We start from the raw sequence: 17,542 nt of genomic DNA on the forward strand, positions 1-17,542 counted from the left end.
GCTTATTCTTAATCATTGTGTGTGATGCTTTCTTTTTAAAAAATTTTAAATTTTCATTATTTATTTATTGGCTGTGCTGGGTCTTTGTTGCTGCGTGGACTTCTCTAGCTGCGGCCAGCGGCGGCTACACTCTAGTTGTAATTTGCGGGCTTCTCATTGCAGGGGCTTCTCATTGCAGTGGCTTCTCTTGTTGCAGAGCATGGGCTCTAAGGAGCGGGTTTCAGTAGTTGCGGCACATTGGCTCAGTAGTTGCAGCTCCCGGGCTTTAAAGTACAGGCTCAGTTGCTGTGACGCATGGACTTAGTTGCTCCGCAGCAGCTGGAATCTTCCTGGACCAGGAATCGAACCCGTGTCTCCTGCATTGGCAAGCAGAGTCTTTACCAGAGCCACCAGGGAAGCCCTGTATGATGCTTTTTAAAGCCAGGAGAACCGGCTGCTCATTCCGACTCTGCTGTGTGACATCAAGCAGGGCCTTCACCACTCAGAGCCTCAGTTTGCTTTCTGTGAAATAAGAGAACGATGGCACTATGGCGTAGAAGGACAGAGGGTAGCTATCTTATAGACACTCCTGAGCCTCCCCACCCCAAGCACACCTTTGGCAGAGGTTTGGAGTCTGTGCGCCGGGCACCGTCTAGGGGCGGGGCCTTGGTCGCCCTGGTCCAATGGGAGCCCGGGGGCGGGGACCTCCTCCCAGCTCTGTCCAGCACACGAGTCCTCCACGCAGTTCCATCTACCCCGCGGGTGCCTCTGGCGTCCCCAGAGGTCTCCGACCCCAGCCCGCCCCCAGCCCACCCGCCCGGCCTTCAGCCCCCTCCTCAGTCCCCGGCTTCAGTCCGACTTCAGACGCCTCGGGCTTCGACATCATGGGTGACGGAGGAGAGGGCGAGGATGAGGTCCAGTTTCTGCGGACGGTGCGTATCTCTGTGTTGGGGTCTCTGGGACTGTCTCTCGGGTCCCTCTGAGGGTCTCTTTGTCTCTGAACTCTCTGTCCTGATTGCTTGTGGTCACTGAGACTCACGGTATCTTCCTCTATCCCTGTGGGTGACTGTCACTCTTTTCTCTTTCTCTCTCAGTCTTCCCCTACCTTCCTTGCCAGAGAACCAGCAGAATTTGGGACTGCAAAATGGGGAGTGGGGGTGTCTTCTGCCACCTTCTCTGACACTAGCAATTTGTCCCAGAGAACGGGGCCGCTGAGAGAGCACCCCCCTCCCACCTCTCTGGAAGCAGGCACTTGGGGAAGGTGGTTCTAATTCCTGAGCTTAATTTAGCTGCCCCCCTCCCCCACCCCCCCACTTAGCCCTAATTCTCTTCTTGCTCCAGACTCTGACCTATTTAAATTCTTGGGAAGGGGGCTGGTGTGGGTTGAAGGACCGAACTCCTTTGAACTCCCAGCCCTGGAGGGTCTCCTGAGGGTCCCTCTGGTTCTGGGTCTTCTTTCTTCCCCCACTTGGTCTTGCAGAGGAGGGTCAAATATGGATGCTAATGGTCTCTGGGTGGTGTCTCTCCGGATCTGTCTCTTTGGGTTGTCTGCGCCTCTGTCCCTCTCCATCTCTGTCTCCTCCATCTCTGTCTCCCTGTCTCTGGCTTTGTTCTTCAGCTTCAGGCTATCTGCGTTTCACACCGCGTCTTCAGTGTCAAAGACTGTGTCTCTCCCCGCATTTCTGATCCTTGGCTGGCAGAGGGTGGGGGGCGGGGCAGGGCAGGGTATTGGAACAACAGGTGTCCCTCCCAGAATAGACCGTTTTTCTGGGGCCTGGGCAGGGGACAGGGAGAGAGAGGATGGAGGAGGGGCTGCCCATTTCAGAGTCCTTCCCATTTTTTCTCCCAGTGGTTCTGCTTGGTGTGGGGGTGTGAGGAGGGGAGGGGACGTTCTCGCTCCTGGGCCAGGTCTGCTGATCCTGCACTAGCCCTTCCCCACCCCCTCCGGGCCCTGGGAAATGCTGACACAGCATTCCGGCCCTAGAATAGGGCCCTGGTGAGCCAGCTCTGGTTTCCTGGGAGGGAGGAACGAACAGCTGGGGTTGGTAGTGAAGGATGGGGACAGCTGGACATTCGGCCATGGGAGGAGGCCTAGCTTCACCCTAGACGCTTGCCCCAGCCCCAGCCCCTTAGCAGACATCATGGGTTGGGCTCTGCCCTGCTCCCCAGCCCTAATAAGACCATGGCCATGGCTATGAGCCCTTGAGCAGCCACTCTATGTCAGGCGCCATGCCCAGGGCCTCAACCTCCAGAGGCATCTAATTATATCCTTGCCGCTCTATCTTCTGAGGTAGGGCCCTATCTTTATCTCCCTGGGAGTTTTGAGGGAAACCGAGGCCTGAGTGGCAGAGTCACTGACCAAGGTCAAGGCCAGGAAGTGTCATCTCTGGATGCCCCTGGTACAGCTCTCCTGCTTTCACAAGAGGAAAACTGGACTCTGACTTGCCTGGGTAGTCAGCAATGGGTTCTAGAGGCTTAGCCTTGGCATCTCTTGGCCCCAGACTGGGTTTTCCTGAACTTTTTTGAGGTTATCGGGTGATTTTCTCAAACTCTCATCCCACTGGTAAGAAATATATTTTATATTGCGACCCAGTACATGCATCTATACACATATATTATAAAAAGTCAACTTTGTTGAGTTATAATTGACAGGCAATAAATTGTACCCATTTTAGGTGTTATAGTTGACAAGCTGTACATGCCCATGTAACCATTATCATAATCAAGACATAGGACATTTCCTTTACCCCAGAAAGTTCTGATGGGCTCTTTTCAATAATCATCCTGGCCATCTGCTTTATGTCACCATAGATTCCATTAGTCACTAACCAGTGTTTTGTGTAAAGTATATGCTCATTTGTCTTGCTTCTTTTGCACACTGTAATATTTTTGACATTAATCTATGTAGCATGTATTAAGAATTCATTCCTTTTTTGTTGCTAAGTATTCCTTTGTGAATATGCTGCAATTTGTTTATCGGTTCACCTGCTGATGGACATTTGGGTTGCCTCCAGTTCATGATATTATGCTCAAATTAGGTGCATTCACACACGCCTATTTTTAACTGAAACAAGTTTCATAAAATGTAGGTAGCCCTTAGAACACGAGGGGCATGCTGCTATTTTGTGTTCTTGCTCTACTTTTATTTCACTTTTTAAGCATGATGGCCATGGTCCCCAAATTCCTTTCATTTCCTTCTGATGCATGGCAACATCCAGCCCTGCGCAGGCTGGGATTCATCAAAGCTTGGCCCAGGTCAGAACCTCCTGGGGGCTGGCTAATGGTCCAGATTCCCCGCTGACCCCAGAGCTACTGAATCAGGCTCTTGGTGTTGAGGGGGAGAGTAGGGCAGCTAGGAAGTTGCCTTTTTAACCAGCCTCCTCCCACTTCATTCTGATGCAGGAGAAAGTTAGAGAATCATTGGCATAGGGATTAGGCTCCCTGTCTCTGGTTTACATCTTGGTTTTGCCATCTGCCTGTATCCTAACTTTGGGCAAGTGATTTTTATTTTTCTTTCTGAGCTTCAATTTCCCAGTCTGGAAAATGAGTACAAAAATATGTACCCTAAGGGTTCAAGGGGTACATGCAAATATGTCTCTGAGCTCATCTCCCACCTTCTCCCTTACTCTTGAAGACAGCACCACTGGGCTGTCTCCCTTGCTTTTTCTATTTTTTTAAATTAATTATTCATTTATTTGGCTGCACCAGGTCTTAGTTGCAGCATGTGGAATCTAGCTCCCAGACCAGGGATCAAACCTTGGACCCCCTGGATTGGAAGCACAGAGTCTTAGCCACTGGACCACCAAGGAAGTCCCTTCCTTGCTTTTTCTGAACACCCTCAGCCCCAGGCCTTTGCACAGGCTGCCTCCTCTTCCTGGAACATTCTTCCTCCAGAGATGATCAGGCCTGATTCTTTCTTGTTATTCAGACAAGGTTCAGCTCAAATGTCATCTCCTTGCAGAAGCGGTCACTTCACCCCCCTCACTGATGTCATCTCTACCCCAAGAGCCACTCACTTACATCACCCTGAGTTATTTTTTCCATAGCACTTATCACTGAAATTAAAATTATAAATTGATTCACCTGTTTTTTTTCTTCACCGAGCAGCATGCAGGATCTTAGGTTCCCAGACCAGGGATTGAACCCATGCCCCCTGCAGTGGAAGCATGGAGCCTTAACCACTAGCCCACCAGGGAAGTCCCTGATTCACCTGTTCATTACATCTCCCATAAGGATGTCAGCTCCACAGCCAGGGATTTTTGCCTGCTTTATTTGCTGTTTTATATCAACACGTAGTCAGTGTCTAGCACAGAGCAGATGCTCAGTGTTTATTAGATGCATGTAAAGCCCTGAGCATGAAGTCTAGCAGACAGTAGGTGCTTGATAAATGCAAACCATACGATCCTTTTGAATAGATAGCATATGCCCAGATGTCGGGGTTGGGGGTTATAGAACAGGGTAGTCCTGGGGCCCCTCCTCCCAGGCTGGATAGAAAGAAAGAGGGCTGTCTGTGGGGAGTGAAGCCCAGGATTTGCTGGAAGGACTAGGGGCTGTGTGACTTCCAGCAGGATGCCTAACCTCCTTGAACCTATTTCCTTGGCTGTAAAATGGAATAATCACTGCCTTACTTGGTGGTTAAACACTGAAGTCTCCATCAGTATTTTCCCCCCATCAGTTGTGATTGAAACCTCTGTCAGTAAAAGTGTTGAGCATGCCCCTAAGTACATTTATATTAGTTATAAATGTAATACAGCTACTCAACTAACATAGCAAGAAGTAGTCTAGTGTTCTAAGAGTGAGGCATATTGGGAATTCCCTAGAGGTCCAGGGCTTTCACTGCCAAGGGCCTGGGTTTGAATGGAAAAAAAAAAAAAAAGCAGTGTGTGGCATATAGAGCCATAGGACTGGGATCAAATCTCAGCTGTGCCATATTCCGGCTGTGTGACCTCAGGCAAGTCACTTCACCTCTCTGGGCCGTGTTTTCACAGGTTCAAATACTAGGACTTATCTCAGAAGGTTGTTTATTTTACCTACATTTTAAATTTATTTCAAGCTTAGAGAAAAGTTGTGAGGTTAGCTCAAAGGACTCCCATGTAGCCTTCAGTCATTTTCCCCAGATGTTAAGATGCGTTCCCTTCCCTTCTCCCTCTCCCTCTCTCCAAATGTCTTTTCCTAAACTGTTTGAGAGTAGGTTGTGGACATGATAACCTTAACTCCTAAATCCTTCAGTGTCTGATTCTTAAAAAACAAGGGCTCTCTCTTACAAAGGGGAAGATGATGGCTCAGATGGTAAAGAATCCACCTGCAATGCTGGAGACCTGGATTTGATCCTTGGGTTGGCAAAATCCCCTGGAGAAGGGAATGACAACCCACTTCAGTATTCTTGCCTGGAGAATCCCATGGACAGAGGAGCCTGACAGACTACAGTCCATGGGACCTCAAAGAATCAGATACAACTTAGCGCCTAACACTTGGTTATTGTTGGTGGTCTCTCGCAAAACCACAGCACGGTTATCAAAATCAGATTTCATGGGAACTTCGCTGGTGGTCCAGTGGTTAAAACTCCATGATTTCAATGCAGGTGACATGGGTTTGATCCCTGGTTGGGGAACTAAGATTCCACATGCTGTGCGGCATGGCCAAAAAATAAATAAATAAAAATCAGGAGATTTACTATGGCTGTGATACCATCATCTAATTCACAGGCTGTATTCACCTGTCACCAGCTGTCTCTATACCATCTTTACAGCATCTCCCCTTCATCCAGGATCCAGTCCAGGCTCTGGCACTGCATTCAAGAGTCGCTAGACAGCACTCCTTAAATGATAACTACTATTAAAACAACACACAGAAGAAAAGTTCGATAACACTGAGCTTAAAAGCCATTTAACTCCAGGCGCCCATATTTCCCATCCTTGTGGACTCCCACCTGGGAGTCCTCTGGAGCCACTTGGCGTGGGTGCGTGCTAAGTCGCTTCAGTCGTGTCCAGATCTTTGCAACCCCATGGACTGTAGCCCGCCAGGCTCCTCTGCCCATGAGATTGCCCATGATTCCAGGCAAGAATACTGGAGTAGGTTGTCATGCCCTACTCTAGGCGATCTTCCGGACCTAGGGATAGAACCCGTGTCTCTTACGTCTCCCGCCTTGGCAGGCAGGTTCTGTACCAGGGCGCCACCTGGGAAGTCCGGAGACCGTTGGACTGGAGTTCAAATACCAGTTCCTCCTCTTATCAACCATCTGGCCTTGGACAGGCCATGTCCCCTCATTGAGCCTCAGTTTCCATATTTTAACACTGGGATGACACTGGCTCGGATCTCATGGGGATTTTAGGAGCGTGCAGCGCCCTCAACACGAGCCCCTACTGGATAGCTGGCAAGGGTGGGCGTTACTAGCAGTATCTTTTCCACGAGGGGAAGGGGTGGACCGGGGGGCGGTGTCTTGGGGCGGCGCCGCCCCTGACGCTCCGCCCGCCCCCAGGACGACGAGGTGGTCCTGCAGTGCAGCGCCACGGTGCTCAAGGAGCAGCTCAAGCTCTGCCTGGCCGCTGAGGGCTTCGGCAACCGCCTCTGCTTCCTGGAGCCCACCAGCAACGCCCAGGTCTGTGCGGGACAAAGGGAGAGGGGGTCTGACGAGCAGAGAGGCTGGGACCTGAAGAAAGGGGTCTGGGGAGGGGTGGGTCTGGAGAGGGGGTGCTCTCCCCACGAGGGAAAGGGGCGAGGTCTGGGGTGGGCGGAGGTCTGAAAAGGGAGGGGCGGGGGGTGGAGGGTCTTCAATCCAAGGCAGAAGGGCCGGGAGGGTCAGGGGGTGCTAGCAGGGGGCTAACTAGGGAGGGGGCTGGAGGCTGAGAAGTGGAGGGAGTTTGGGGTCTGAGCCTGAGGTGTACTCAGGATCTAAGGGAGGAGGTGACCTGGGGGGATGGGGTTGGGGCTGGAGACTGACGGAGGAGGCCTGAGGTGCCTGGGGTGGGAGGCTCAGGGGGGCGGTGTGAATCCGTGACAGCCGTTGTCTGAGGGAGGGGCAGGAGCTAGGCCTGTCTGCTGGTGATGGCGGGAGGTGGGGGTTCTCTGCGGGGAGGGCCAGGAGGAGGCTCCAGGGTTGGAATGGGCGCAGTGTGTCTGCGGGGGCCGGGGCGGGGCGGGGCGGGGGGATGAGGCCTCCTATGAGATTAGGTGGGGTGTGGAAACTTCTGTGAGGTTCGGGCGGGATAAAAGGGTGTGCAGGAGGAGGAAAACAGGTATTTCCTAGGATGTTGGCGCGGATGTGGGGCGTCTGAAGTGGGCGGCAGAGGGCAGGGCTTCTTGGAGGGTTGGGGTCAGGTCTGGGTCTCTAAGGGGTGTAGGTATTTCGATTAGGGGCAGGGGGTGCATCAGCACTTTGGAGCTTTCAGGGCCCCGTTCACCTCTCCCTACCCGCCCCGCTCCCCAGAATGTGCCCCCCGATCTGGCCATCTGTTGCTTCGTCCTGGAGCAGTCCCTGTCTGTTCGAGCCCTACAGGAGATGCTGGCCAACACCGTGGAGGCCGGCGTGGAGGTGAGGCTCCCCCAGGCGGGATGGGTGGCGGGGACGGGTGGGAGGACCTGGGGGTCATTTACCGTCCTCTCTTCTTCCTCTCTCTGCCCTGCCCCCCGCAGGCCCTCAATTTGGATAAGTGGGTAGGTCTGGCCTTGGGTGTCATCTGTTCTTGCCACCTCTCCTGACCCCAGGTCTGCCTCTTGGGCCCACATCCTGCACACAGGGGTTGGGGGTCTCCCCCACCCCAGTTGTCAAGGTCTGTGGAGCCCAGAAAAGGCCAGGCAGGCAGGAAGGGAGGGGGTGGGGGCTTTTGAGCCCCCTGTTCCCCCACTTGTTCCTTCCTCCTCTTTTCCTTTCCTCCAACCCCGCTCCTAGCTCTTCTCCGCATGGGACCTCTCCCCTCATCACCTCCTGCCGCCCCAAGTGTGGGTCCCCTCTGGTCCAGGAGTGGGTCTGCCATGTGATCACGTGGCCCCATCACATGGCCCCCTCAGAGCATGGGCATGTGATAGGCATGTGATGGGGGCATGATGCCTTCAAGCACCTGGGTGTACCCACCCCTCCAAGAGGGGCTGAGTCTCCTTGTGCCCATGGGTGAGGGGGTGGTGGAAGCACAGGGCAGGTCTCTATGGACGATGCTCCAATGTGACAACTGGCAGGACAGTACCGGTGCACAGACGTGTTATGACGGTGACAGCAGGGGGGCCAAGGCCCGTGGAACATGAGATACGGGGCTTCCCTGAGTGACCCTAGGTATCTGAACCTCTGGAAGAGGGGTTCAGCTCCCTGGGTGACTTTGGGACCTGGCTAACAAGTTGAAGGAGGCGAGGAGGACAGAGTGGGCTTTGGGGAATATAAAGCACCCCATCCACAGGCTTCTCAGAGACCAGACGCTGCTTCCCTGGGGAAGCAGGGAAGCTGAGGCAGAAAATCTGTTTCTGGTCTGAGCTGAGTTTTCTTTGAATCCAGGCCTGAGAATGGTGTTTTCTGGGGAGCATATTCCCCCCCCTGGTAGGCCAGATGTTTCAGGGGGTCCTGTTCTCACTCTGTGCCCTCTGTGCCCCCACAGTCGTCCCAGGGTGGGGGACACAGGACACTCCTGTATGGCCATGCCATCCTGCTCCGGCACGCGCACAGCGGCATGGTGAGTGCATCCAGGAGGGGGCGGGGCAGGGGGTGAGGGGGCAATGCCCGCCAGGAGGCTGACTCCCTGCTCCAACCCTAGTACCTGAGCTGCCTCACCACCTCCCGGTCCATGACTGACAAGCTGGCCTTCGACGTAGGACTTCAGGAGGATGCAATAGGTACAGGGGCTGGAGGCAGGGGGTGTGATGGGGACACCGCAGGCAGCGAGTTGGGGTGCAGGTCTGCACCCCAGACCTTTGGAACTGAGAGTCTTGGGGTGTGGATGGACATATTCCGGACAGAGAGACTTGGGTAGACGTGGGGGAACTCTAGGCAGAGAGTCTGAGGGTGGGAATGGGAAACTGAGGCAGAAGTAATAGGAGAATTTGGGGAGGAGGGTTTGGAAGGCTTCGTGGCTGGGAATACCTTGAGGAAGAGCACTGTTACCTGGAAAATTCCATGGACAGAGGAGCCTGGTGGGCTACAGTCCAGGGGGTCGCAAAGAGTCGGACATGACTGAGTGATTGAGCACACACGCACACACATTCAGAGAGCCCTTCCCACCCCCGCCCATAGGAGAGGCCTGTTGGTGGACGACGCACCCAGCCTCCAAGCAGAGGTCAGAAGGAGAGAAGGTCCGAGTTGGCGATGACCTCATTCTTGTCAGTGTCTCCTCCGAGCGCTACCTGGTGAGCAGTCCCTCCCCCACCACAGCACCTACTGTGCCCCAGGGCTGGGGGTCATGGGATCCACCCCATCTCCTCATCATGGGTTTGCTTGGTCTCTGGCCCCAGTGTCCTGACTCCCAGTTTCCGGTTTCCATCAGTTTCTGGTTTCTGATGCCCCATTTCCTGACTTGATCCCCGTTTCCTGATCTGTGACCTCTAATTTTCTGTCTGCCCATTTCTTGGCTTCCACTTTGATTTCTGACTGACTCTGGAACTATTGTTTACACCCTATCATCTCTGACCCCTACATCCTGGTGGCCTCCAGCACCTGTCGACAGCCAGTGGGGAGCTCCAGGTTGACGCCTCCTTCATGCAGACACTGTGGAACATGAACCCCATCTGCTCTGGCTGTGAAGAGGGTGAGGACCCCAGGCTTCTAGACCCTAAGCAGATACCCTCAAATCAGACCTCCAACATCACTCCTCAGACCCCATATCTAGATCTCCCAATTATAACCCTCACTCAGATCTCCAACTGACCCCAAGTCTGAGACTCTAGAGCTCAAATCTCCAAACTGATTGTCAGATTCTAAATTCAGACTGCAAAGCTTAGATGCCAAACACAAGTCCTAGAGGTCAGACCCCTAAACTCAGATCCAAAGCTTTAAACATTAAATTTGGAGCTTATCTCTTAGACTCAAAGCCTCTAAAGGCAAGCACAAGCTTATCTCCTCAACCCCCAAAACCAGCCCCTCAAATTCAAACTCAGATCTCCAATCTAAGACCCCTAATTCAGACTCAAACTCAGCCAATCAACCTCAAACCTCCAACTTTAACCTTGAATCTCCAATACCATCTCCTAGTTCAGACTGCCATGCTAAGACCCTGAATAAACTGGCCCCAAAACTTTGACCCCAAATCTCACACATCAAACCTCAGGGCCTTAAGCCAGACTCAAGCTGAGACTCAAGTCACAGATAACAAAATTCAGGCCTTAATCTCAGACCCTCAAATCCACCAACTTGTAACTACAAAGCTCCTATCTCCCCAGACTCACACTCAAAAGTTAAAACTTTCAAACCTCAGACCTCAAACCTCAGGTACTAGCCTCAGACCTCCAAAGTAACACTCAAAATTCAGATCCCAACTTCAGATCCAGCCATTGTACTTCTAAACCCAGGCCCCAAAGCAAGCCCTGGAACTCAGACCCCAGTGTCAGGGAATATTAGACCCAAATCTCTGATGATGTTTTCTGACCCAACGTCAAAAATCCAAACTCAGACCTTTAAACCCCAGACCTGCAAACCTGCCAACCTCAGCCCCACACACCCAGACTCCCAAAATTATATCCCCCACCTCAGACCCCAAATCTCATGCCCCCAGCTCAGGCCTCAAACTGAGCCCAAATCTCAGACTACCACTTTGTACCTTCAAACTCAGATGAAGGGGGTCTCAGATTGCAGACCCCAAACCCAGCCCCCAACTTCCCACAGGGCAGAAGGAAGGCCCCCAGTTTTGGTTCCAGATCTTTTGGGGGCTCCAGCTCCCCGTGACCACCTGCCCTTGCTTCTCGTCCAGGCTTTGTGACCGGTGGCCACGTCCTCCGCCTCTTTCATGGACACATGGATGAATGTCTGACCATTTCCCCTGCTGACAGTGATGACCAGCGCAGGTCTGGGCTTGGGGACAAGAGGGTCCGGGGTCTTGGGGCTGGGGGTTGGGTGGCAGAGTTTGGCTGGGGGACTGGACCCTGAACCCTTGACCTTGCTATCTTCCATGTACCCAGACTTGTCTACTATGAGGGGGGATCTGTGTGTACCCACGCCCGCTCCCTCTGGAGACTGGAACCACTGAGAATCAGGTACAGGTCGGGTTGGGGGAGGCAGGATGTGGGTGGGTGTGAGGGGTTCCTGGGGGGCCTGGGAGGAGAAGAGAGTTTTGGAGGAAGAGCTGAGGAAGAGACTCGAGGGTTCTGAGGGAAAATCTGGGGTCCCTAAGGGAGTAATGAAGGTCCTTAGGGGTCTTGGGGGTGGTGAGGGTTCCTGAGGGAGAGATCGGGGGTCCTGACTGAAACTGTGGGAAGTGGAGGGGAGAAAATGACAGATCTGGGAAACTTGGGTGCACCAGAATTATCTGGGGAAGCTCTGAGGAAGCAATGAGGGCTTGAGAGAAGTTTGGGGCTCCTGAGGGAGACCTGGGGGTCCTAAGAAAGATCTGAGGGCTTGGAGGAAGGCTTGGGGCCCCCTGGAACAGGGCAGAGGGCTTGAGAAGGTTTCAACAAAGACTGTGGTGTCCATTGGGAGAACTGGGGGGCCCTCTGATCCCCACCTCGTCCTTACCCTTTGCAGTTGGAGCGGGAGCCACCTGCGCTGGGGCCAGCCGCTCCGCATCCGGCATGTCACCACTGGGCGGTACCTGGCGCTCGTTGAGGACCAGGGCCTCATGGTGGTTGACGCCAGCAAGGCCCACACCAAGGCCACCTCCTTCTGCTTCCGCGTCTCCAAGGTTGGTGCAATCAGGATGCCCGCGCTCACCTGGAGCTCTAAATTCCACTCCAGCCCCACCTCACACTTTGCAATCTCTTGTCGGGGTGGTGGGGGGCGGTACGGTGTTCCCCATTAAACTCACAGGCAGAGGAGGCTGACCTCTGACCCTTGCCCCTGTAGGAGAAACTGGATACGGCTCCCAAGCGGGATGTGGAGGGCATGGGCCCCCCAGAAATCAAGTATGGGGAGTCACTGTGCTTCGTGCAGCACGTGGCCTCAGGCCTGTGGCTCACCTATGCTGCCCCAGACCCCAAGGCCCTGCGACTCGGTGTGCTCAAGAAAAAGGTGGGTGCCTGGAGTGGGGAGGGGAGGGCTGCAGGCTGGGGCAGGAGGGGACTGGGGGTGGTCATACTTGGACCTTCATGGTTTGAGCATGGGATCGAGAGAAAGAAAGACTGAGAGAGAAAGAGAGATTGAGAGACACAGGAAAAAAGAAATTTTATGTATTTAGTGGGAGGGAGGTTCAAGAGGGAGGGGAAATATGTATGCTTATGGGTGATTTTCATTGTTGTATGGCAGAAACCAATGCAGCACTGTAAAGCAATTATCCTCCAATTAAAAATAAATTTAAAAAGAATGAAAATAAAGCGAAACATTTTGGAGGATTATGTCAAGTTATACTAAAAGCTAAAAAGATATGTCCTTTGGCATAAGTAATTCTGATGTTAGACATTTATCGTAAGGGAATCAATTGGATAATTGTACAAAGATTTGGGTATATTTATCAATGTAAATGTCCAGTTAAAAAAGAATGTATATATATGAAGAGGGAGAGAAATATAGACAGACGTGAAGACAGAAAAATAGAGAAAGATAGAGAGACAGAAATAAGAAAAGACAGAGATGGAAAGAAAAAGATGGACAGTAACAAACTAAGAATAATATTCAACCAAGTATTGAGTACCCCAGTTGTTCTGGATGTGTGTGTGGAAAAATAGGCAAGCTAGATTGACCTGTTCCCTGCCTTCCCCATGCTCAGACACTGGCTAAACTGTCTCTAATGAAGTATATAGTTTTACAACCGAATAGTAGGAAAGCTATTAATACTTTTGATAGAGGGAACAGCATGTGCAAAGGCCCTGAGGTTGGGATGAAGTTGGTCTGTTGCAATCACAGAAAGGAGATCTAGTTTGGCTGGAGGAGAGTGAACGAGGGGTGGATTATAGAGATGAGGGCAGAGAGGGGATGGGAATAGATTGTGTAGGGCCTTGTGGGCTGTGGTGATAGAGGTGTGGGGGGTGGGGAACTTGACTTTTACCCTGTATGAGATGGAGCCACAAGAGAGTTTTGAGCAGGCCTGGGGGTGACCTGATTAAGGGTCACAGGGTTCCTGAGCTGCTTGTGGGAACAGACTATGGGAGTGAGCAGAGCTGGAGGAGGGAGATGGGGCGGGAAGGGGCAGGTGGGGGGTAACAGTGGACAACACAGGGGTTTCTGTGGAATGAGGAAAGGCGGAAGAGTCTGGTTGTATTTTGAGGGCAGAGCCAACTGGATTTTCTGACAGATTGGATATCAGGGTCAAAGGGATAGGCATTAAGGATGAGGCCATTATTTTTGCCCTTTTTGTCCTGAGCAGCTGGAAGGAGGGCAGTGCCATTAAGCGAGTCAGGGACAGCCAAGTGTCAGTTCAGGAGAACAGGCCCCAGTGCTGAGAATAGAGACATGCAATAGACTTGCTAACGGAATAAGTGGGAAGACTAGAGTGGCACCTGTTTGTAAAAAAAAGTGAGGACTGAAGTTGGATACAAGAGCAGAGTATTTAGAGACAGGCCTGGACCAGAGAAGGGAATGTGGGAGTTGTCGGCAAGTGGATGATATTTAAAGTTGCTGGACTGGGTGGGGTCCTGGACTAGGAGGTCAGCTCAGGGGAAAGCCAGCTGTCATGATGGGCTCACCTCCCAGAAAGGTGTGCAGGCATTCTGTCTGGGACATGTTAGGTTTGGGGTGCACTAGGGCTTTCTGATGGGGGGGATGTTAAATAAATAGAAGATACAAATGGAGAGGGTCTGGCCTGGACAAGATAGAGACAGAGAGGGAGAGAGTGAAAATCAAAGAGGGACCGAAAGAGAGAAAGAAAGACAGATGCTTGGACTTACCTGGTGGTCCAGTGATTAGAAATCCACCTGCAGATGCAGGGGACATGGGTTGGATCCCTGGTCTGAGAAGATCCCATGTGCTTGGGGCAACAAAATCCAGGCACCACAACTACTGAAGCCTGCACTCCTTGACTTTGTGCTCCACAACAAGAGAAGCCACCGCAACAAGAAGCCCACACACCACAATGAAGACCTAACACAGCCACAACTAATAAATAAGTAAAATTAAAAAAAAAATAAAGAAAGAGGCAGAGAGAGAGAGAGAGAGTCAGAGAGGGAGGTAGGGAGAAAGAGACAGTGTGGGATAGACATGAGAGAGAGAGACAAAGGTAGAGAGACACAAACAGAGGACAGAGACAGAAGGATGGAGAAAGAGGAGAAAGCTAGAGGGGAAAAGAGAGAGAGGGACTGAGAATGAAAGACGCAGAGACAGATGGAGAGGGATGGTGGGGGACTGGCAGAGATCTCGTGAAAGATGGGGGCAATCAGGGGGCTAGAGACTGGGTGGAGGTCTGGGGAGCATGGCCCTGAGTGACTGGGTCCCCTTCCTGACTTCTCTGTTCCACCACTGCCAGGCCATTCTGCACCAGGAAGGCCACATGGACGATGCACTGTCACTGACCCGCTGTCAGCACGAGGAGTCTCAGGCTGCCCGCATGATCTACAGTACTGCCGGCCTCTACAACCACTTCATCAAGTGAGCCACCAGCCTGCCCTGCCCTGGGGGGCCAGGCCACACCTTGACCCCCATGCTTCTGGAGTTCTTGCGCCTGACCATTACATCTCTATCTCTGACATTCACATGTCTGCTGCTGCTGCTGCTAAGTCACTTCAGTCGTGTCCGACTCTGTGTGACCCCATAGACATCAGCCCACCAGGCTCCCCCGTCCCTGGAATTCTCCAGGCAAGAACACTGGAGTGCGCTGCCATTTCCTTCTCCAATGCATGAAAGTGAAAAAGTGAAAGTGAAGTCGCTCAGTCGTATCTGACTCTTAGCGACCCCATGGACTGCAGCCCACCAGGCTCCTCCATCCATGGGATTTTCCAGGCAAGAGTGCTGGAGTGGGGTGCCATTGCCTTCTCCGATTCACATGTCTAACATAGATAAACTCCTGACCTCTATACACTTGGGGTTTCCTTGGTAGCTCAGTTGGTAAAGAATCTGCCTGCAATGAAGGAGACCCCGGTTCAATTCCTGCGTTGGGAAGGTCCTCTGGAAAAGGGATAGGCAACCTACTCCAGTATTCTTGGGCTTCCCTGGTGCCTCAGATGGTAAAGAATCCACCTGCGATGCAGGAGACCTGGATTTGATCCCTGGGTCAGAAAGATCCCCTGGAGAAGGAAATGGCAACCCACTCCAGTATTCTTGCCTGGAGAACTCCATGGACAGAGGAACCTGGTGGACAGTCCATAGGGTGGCAGAGTCAGACACGACTGAGCGACTAACCACAGCTATACACTTGACCCCTAATCTGTCCTCTACCAGTCATGACTTTGACATCACATCCCTGATCATTACCTAGTTTCACACCCCTGACACGCAGACCCTCGACCCTAGACATCCCTTAGCCGTGACCTATGCTTGCATGACGTGTCCTACACAGACGCTTTGCCCTTGGCGACTGTGTGAACTCAGGCCGATGCCCCTCTATCCCTGCGCCCTGCGCCTGTCTCCCGCTCTGTTAAACAGGTGTGTCTGTGGGAGTCCTGCGGGGACTCGGGGTGGGAGGGGGCGGGACTTGCACAGTGTTCCGGGTCCCTTGCTGATCAATGCGCGGTCCCCGCAGGGGCCTGGACAGCTTCAGCGGAAAGCCGAGGGGCTCGGGGTCCCCGGCGGGCACAGCGCTGCCTCTCGAGGGCGTCATCTTGAGCCTGCAGGACCTCATCGGCTACTTTGAGCCGCCCTCCGAGGAGCTACAGCACGAAGAGAAGCAGAGCAAGCTGCGCAGCCTGCGCAACCGCCAGAGCCTCTTCCAGGAGGAGGTGAGGCCACAGCCCAGGAGGGCAAGGTCTGTGGGCGCGGGGGCGGGGCCTGTGAGAGGGGCGGAGCCTGCCGGGCCTGGAGAAGCGGTGGTCTGAGAGGAGCGAGGCAGAAGGAAGGACCTGTCCTGTGTGAACAGGGCGGGGGAGCGGGTTATCAGGGACACGCGAGGGGGCGGAGTCTTGAGTGTCCTGACTGAGCGGTGGGCGTGGTTTTGGTGAGGGGCGGGGCGTGTGGCAGAGCAGGGGCAGGGCCTGTGAAAGCAACTTGGGACCGGAGCCTGGAGGCCCCGGGCAGGACTTGTTTCCTTTCGTGGGAGGACGCGGCGCGGCGAGGGTAAGCTATGAGGCAAGACAAGCCTATGGAGGGAGGCAAGGCCTGAGAAGTCAGAGGCTGAGCTGCTGGCCTCAGGGGGCGGTGTCTGTAGGGGCGGAGCCTGCGGGGTGGGAAGACAGAACCTGAGCGGGGCATGGTGAGGGTCAGGACCAGAGAGGTTTTCGGGTATCAGGTGGGTGGTGTAAGGAGGGACTTCAGCTGGAGTCAGAGGCTGGGAGTTTGTGTTTTACGAGGCTTGGTGGTCTCCACTCGGCGAGAGGTCTGAGTGGGAGGGGCCGAGAGAGGTGGGAGGCTGGGGCTGGACAGAGGCCCAGGGTCTGATATTTCCACACGGTGATTGGGGAGCATTTTCATTTAGGGTCTAACAGCTTGGGCCCCCTTCCTCTTCAGGGGCTCCCATTCTGATGGGGGCGGCAGACTTAGAAATGATAATACTAACAATAACAAAATTTATGGCGTGGGATTAGTATATGCAAAGCGTTTGGAACAGTACCAGCACATAGAAGATGCTATATTGACCATGGTTATTATTACCGAATTAAGCCCTTACTGTATGTTATGGGTTTTGTATACCTGATATCCTCCCCATAACCCCATGGGGGACTGTAATTCCTATATTGCAATGGGAATTACAATGGGTCACTGAGTCGCAGAGAGATTAAATAACAACCACTTATTGAACGGATATACCAGAGGGATTATAGTTGTCAACAAAACAGAAAAATCCATGTCTTTGTGGAGCTGACATGGGGGAGAAGATAAATGGTCAATAAAATAGAAGGATTATAGGGTATATTAGATGATGATAATAAACGCTAAGGAGAAAAACAAAGCAGGGCAATAGTAGAGAGTGCTGCTGCTGCTGCTGCTAAGTTGCTTCAGTCAAGTCCGACTCTGTGCGACCCCATAGATGGCAGCTCACCAGGCTCCCCCGTCCCTGGGATTCTCCAGGCAAGAACACTGGAGTGGGTTGCCATTTCCTTCTCCAATGCATGAAAGTGAAAGTGAAGTCGCTCAGTCATGTCCGACCCTTAGCGACCCCATGGACTGCAGCCTACCAGGCTCCTCCGTCCATGAGAGTTTCCAGGCAAGATTACTGGAGTGGGGTGCCATTGCCTTCTCCGAGAGAGTGCTGGGGTTGCTGCAATTTAAGATAGAATGGCCAGGGACTTCCCTGGCAGTCCAGTGGTACTCCTAATGCAGGGGATGCAGGTTCGATCCCTGGTCAGGGAACTAGATCCCATTTGCCACAACTTAAGATCCCATTCCTGCAACTAAGACCTGGCCAAAGATATAAAT

At 52.9% G+C, this 17,542-nt stretch overlaps 1 protein-coding gene across 5 annotated transcripts in view; it reads left to right on the plus strand.

The window, feature by feature from the left end:
- Positions 1-753: 753 nt before the first annotated feature.
- Positions 754-17,542, plus strand: part of RYR1 (ryanodine receptor 1) — a 127,970-nt gene continuing 111,181 nt past the window's right edge. For all 5 annotated transcript variants that reach the window (XM_025269065.3, XM_025269068.3, XM_025269066.3 and 2 more), the window contains exons 1-13: positions 754-911; positions 6,458-6,577; positions 7,406-7,510; positions 8,562-8,636; positions 8,718-8,796; positions 9,194-9,306; positions 9,611-9,704; positions 10,863-10,956; positions 11,071-11,145; positions 11,633-11,789; positions 11,951-12,115; positions 14,502-14,623; positions 15,714-15,909. In XM_025269065.3, the coding sequence (XP_025124850.3) occupies positions 864-911; positions 6,458-6,577; positions 7,406-7,510; positions 8,562-8,636; positions 8,718-8,796; positions 9,194-9,306; positions 9,611-9,704; positions 10,863-10,956; positions 11,071-11,145; positions 11,633-11,789; positions 11,951-12,115; positions 14,502-14,623; positions 15,714-15,909 (1,443 nt within the window). In that variant the 5' untranslated portion in view covers positions 754-863. The remainder of the gene's footprint in view (positions 912-6,457; positions 6,578-7,405; positions 7,511-8,561; positions 8,637-8,717; positions 8,797-9,193; positions 9,307-9,610; positions 9,705-10,862; positions 10,957-11,070; positions 11,146-11,632; positions 11,790-11,950; positions 12,116-14,501; positions 14,624-15,713; positions 15,910-17,542) is intronic.

Source organism: Bubalus bubalis, chromosome 18 (genome assembly GCF_019923935.1).
Source record: "Bubalus bubalis isolate 160015118507 breed Murrah chromosome 18, NDDB_SH_1, whole genome shotgun sequence".
Taxonomy (NCBI): domain Eukaryota; kingdom Metazoa; phylum Chordata; class Mammalia; order Artiodactyla; family Bovidae; genus Bubalus; species Bubalus bubalis.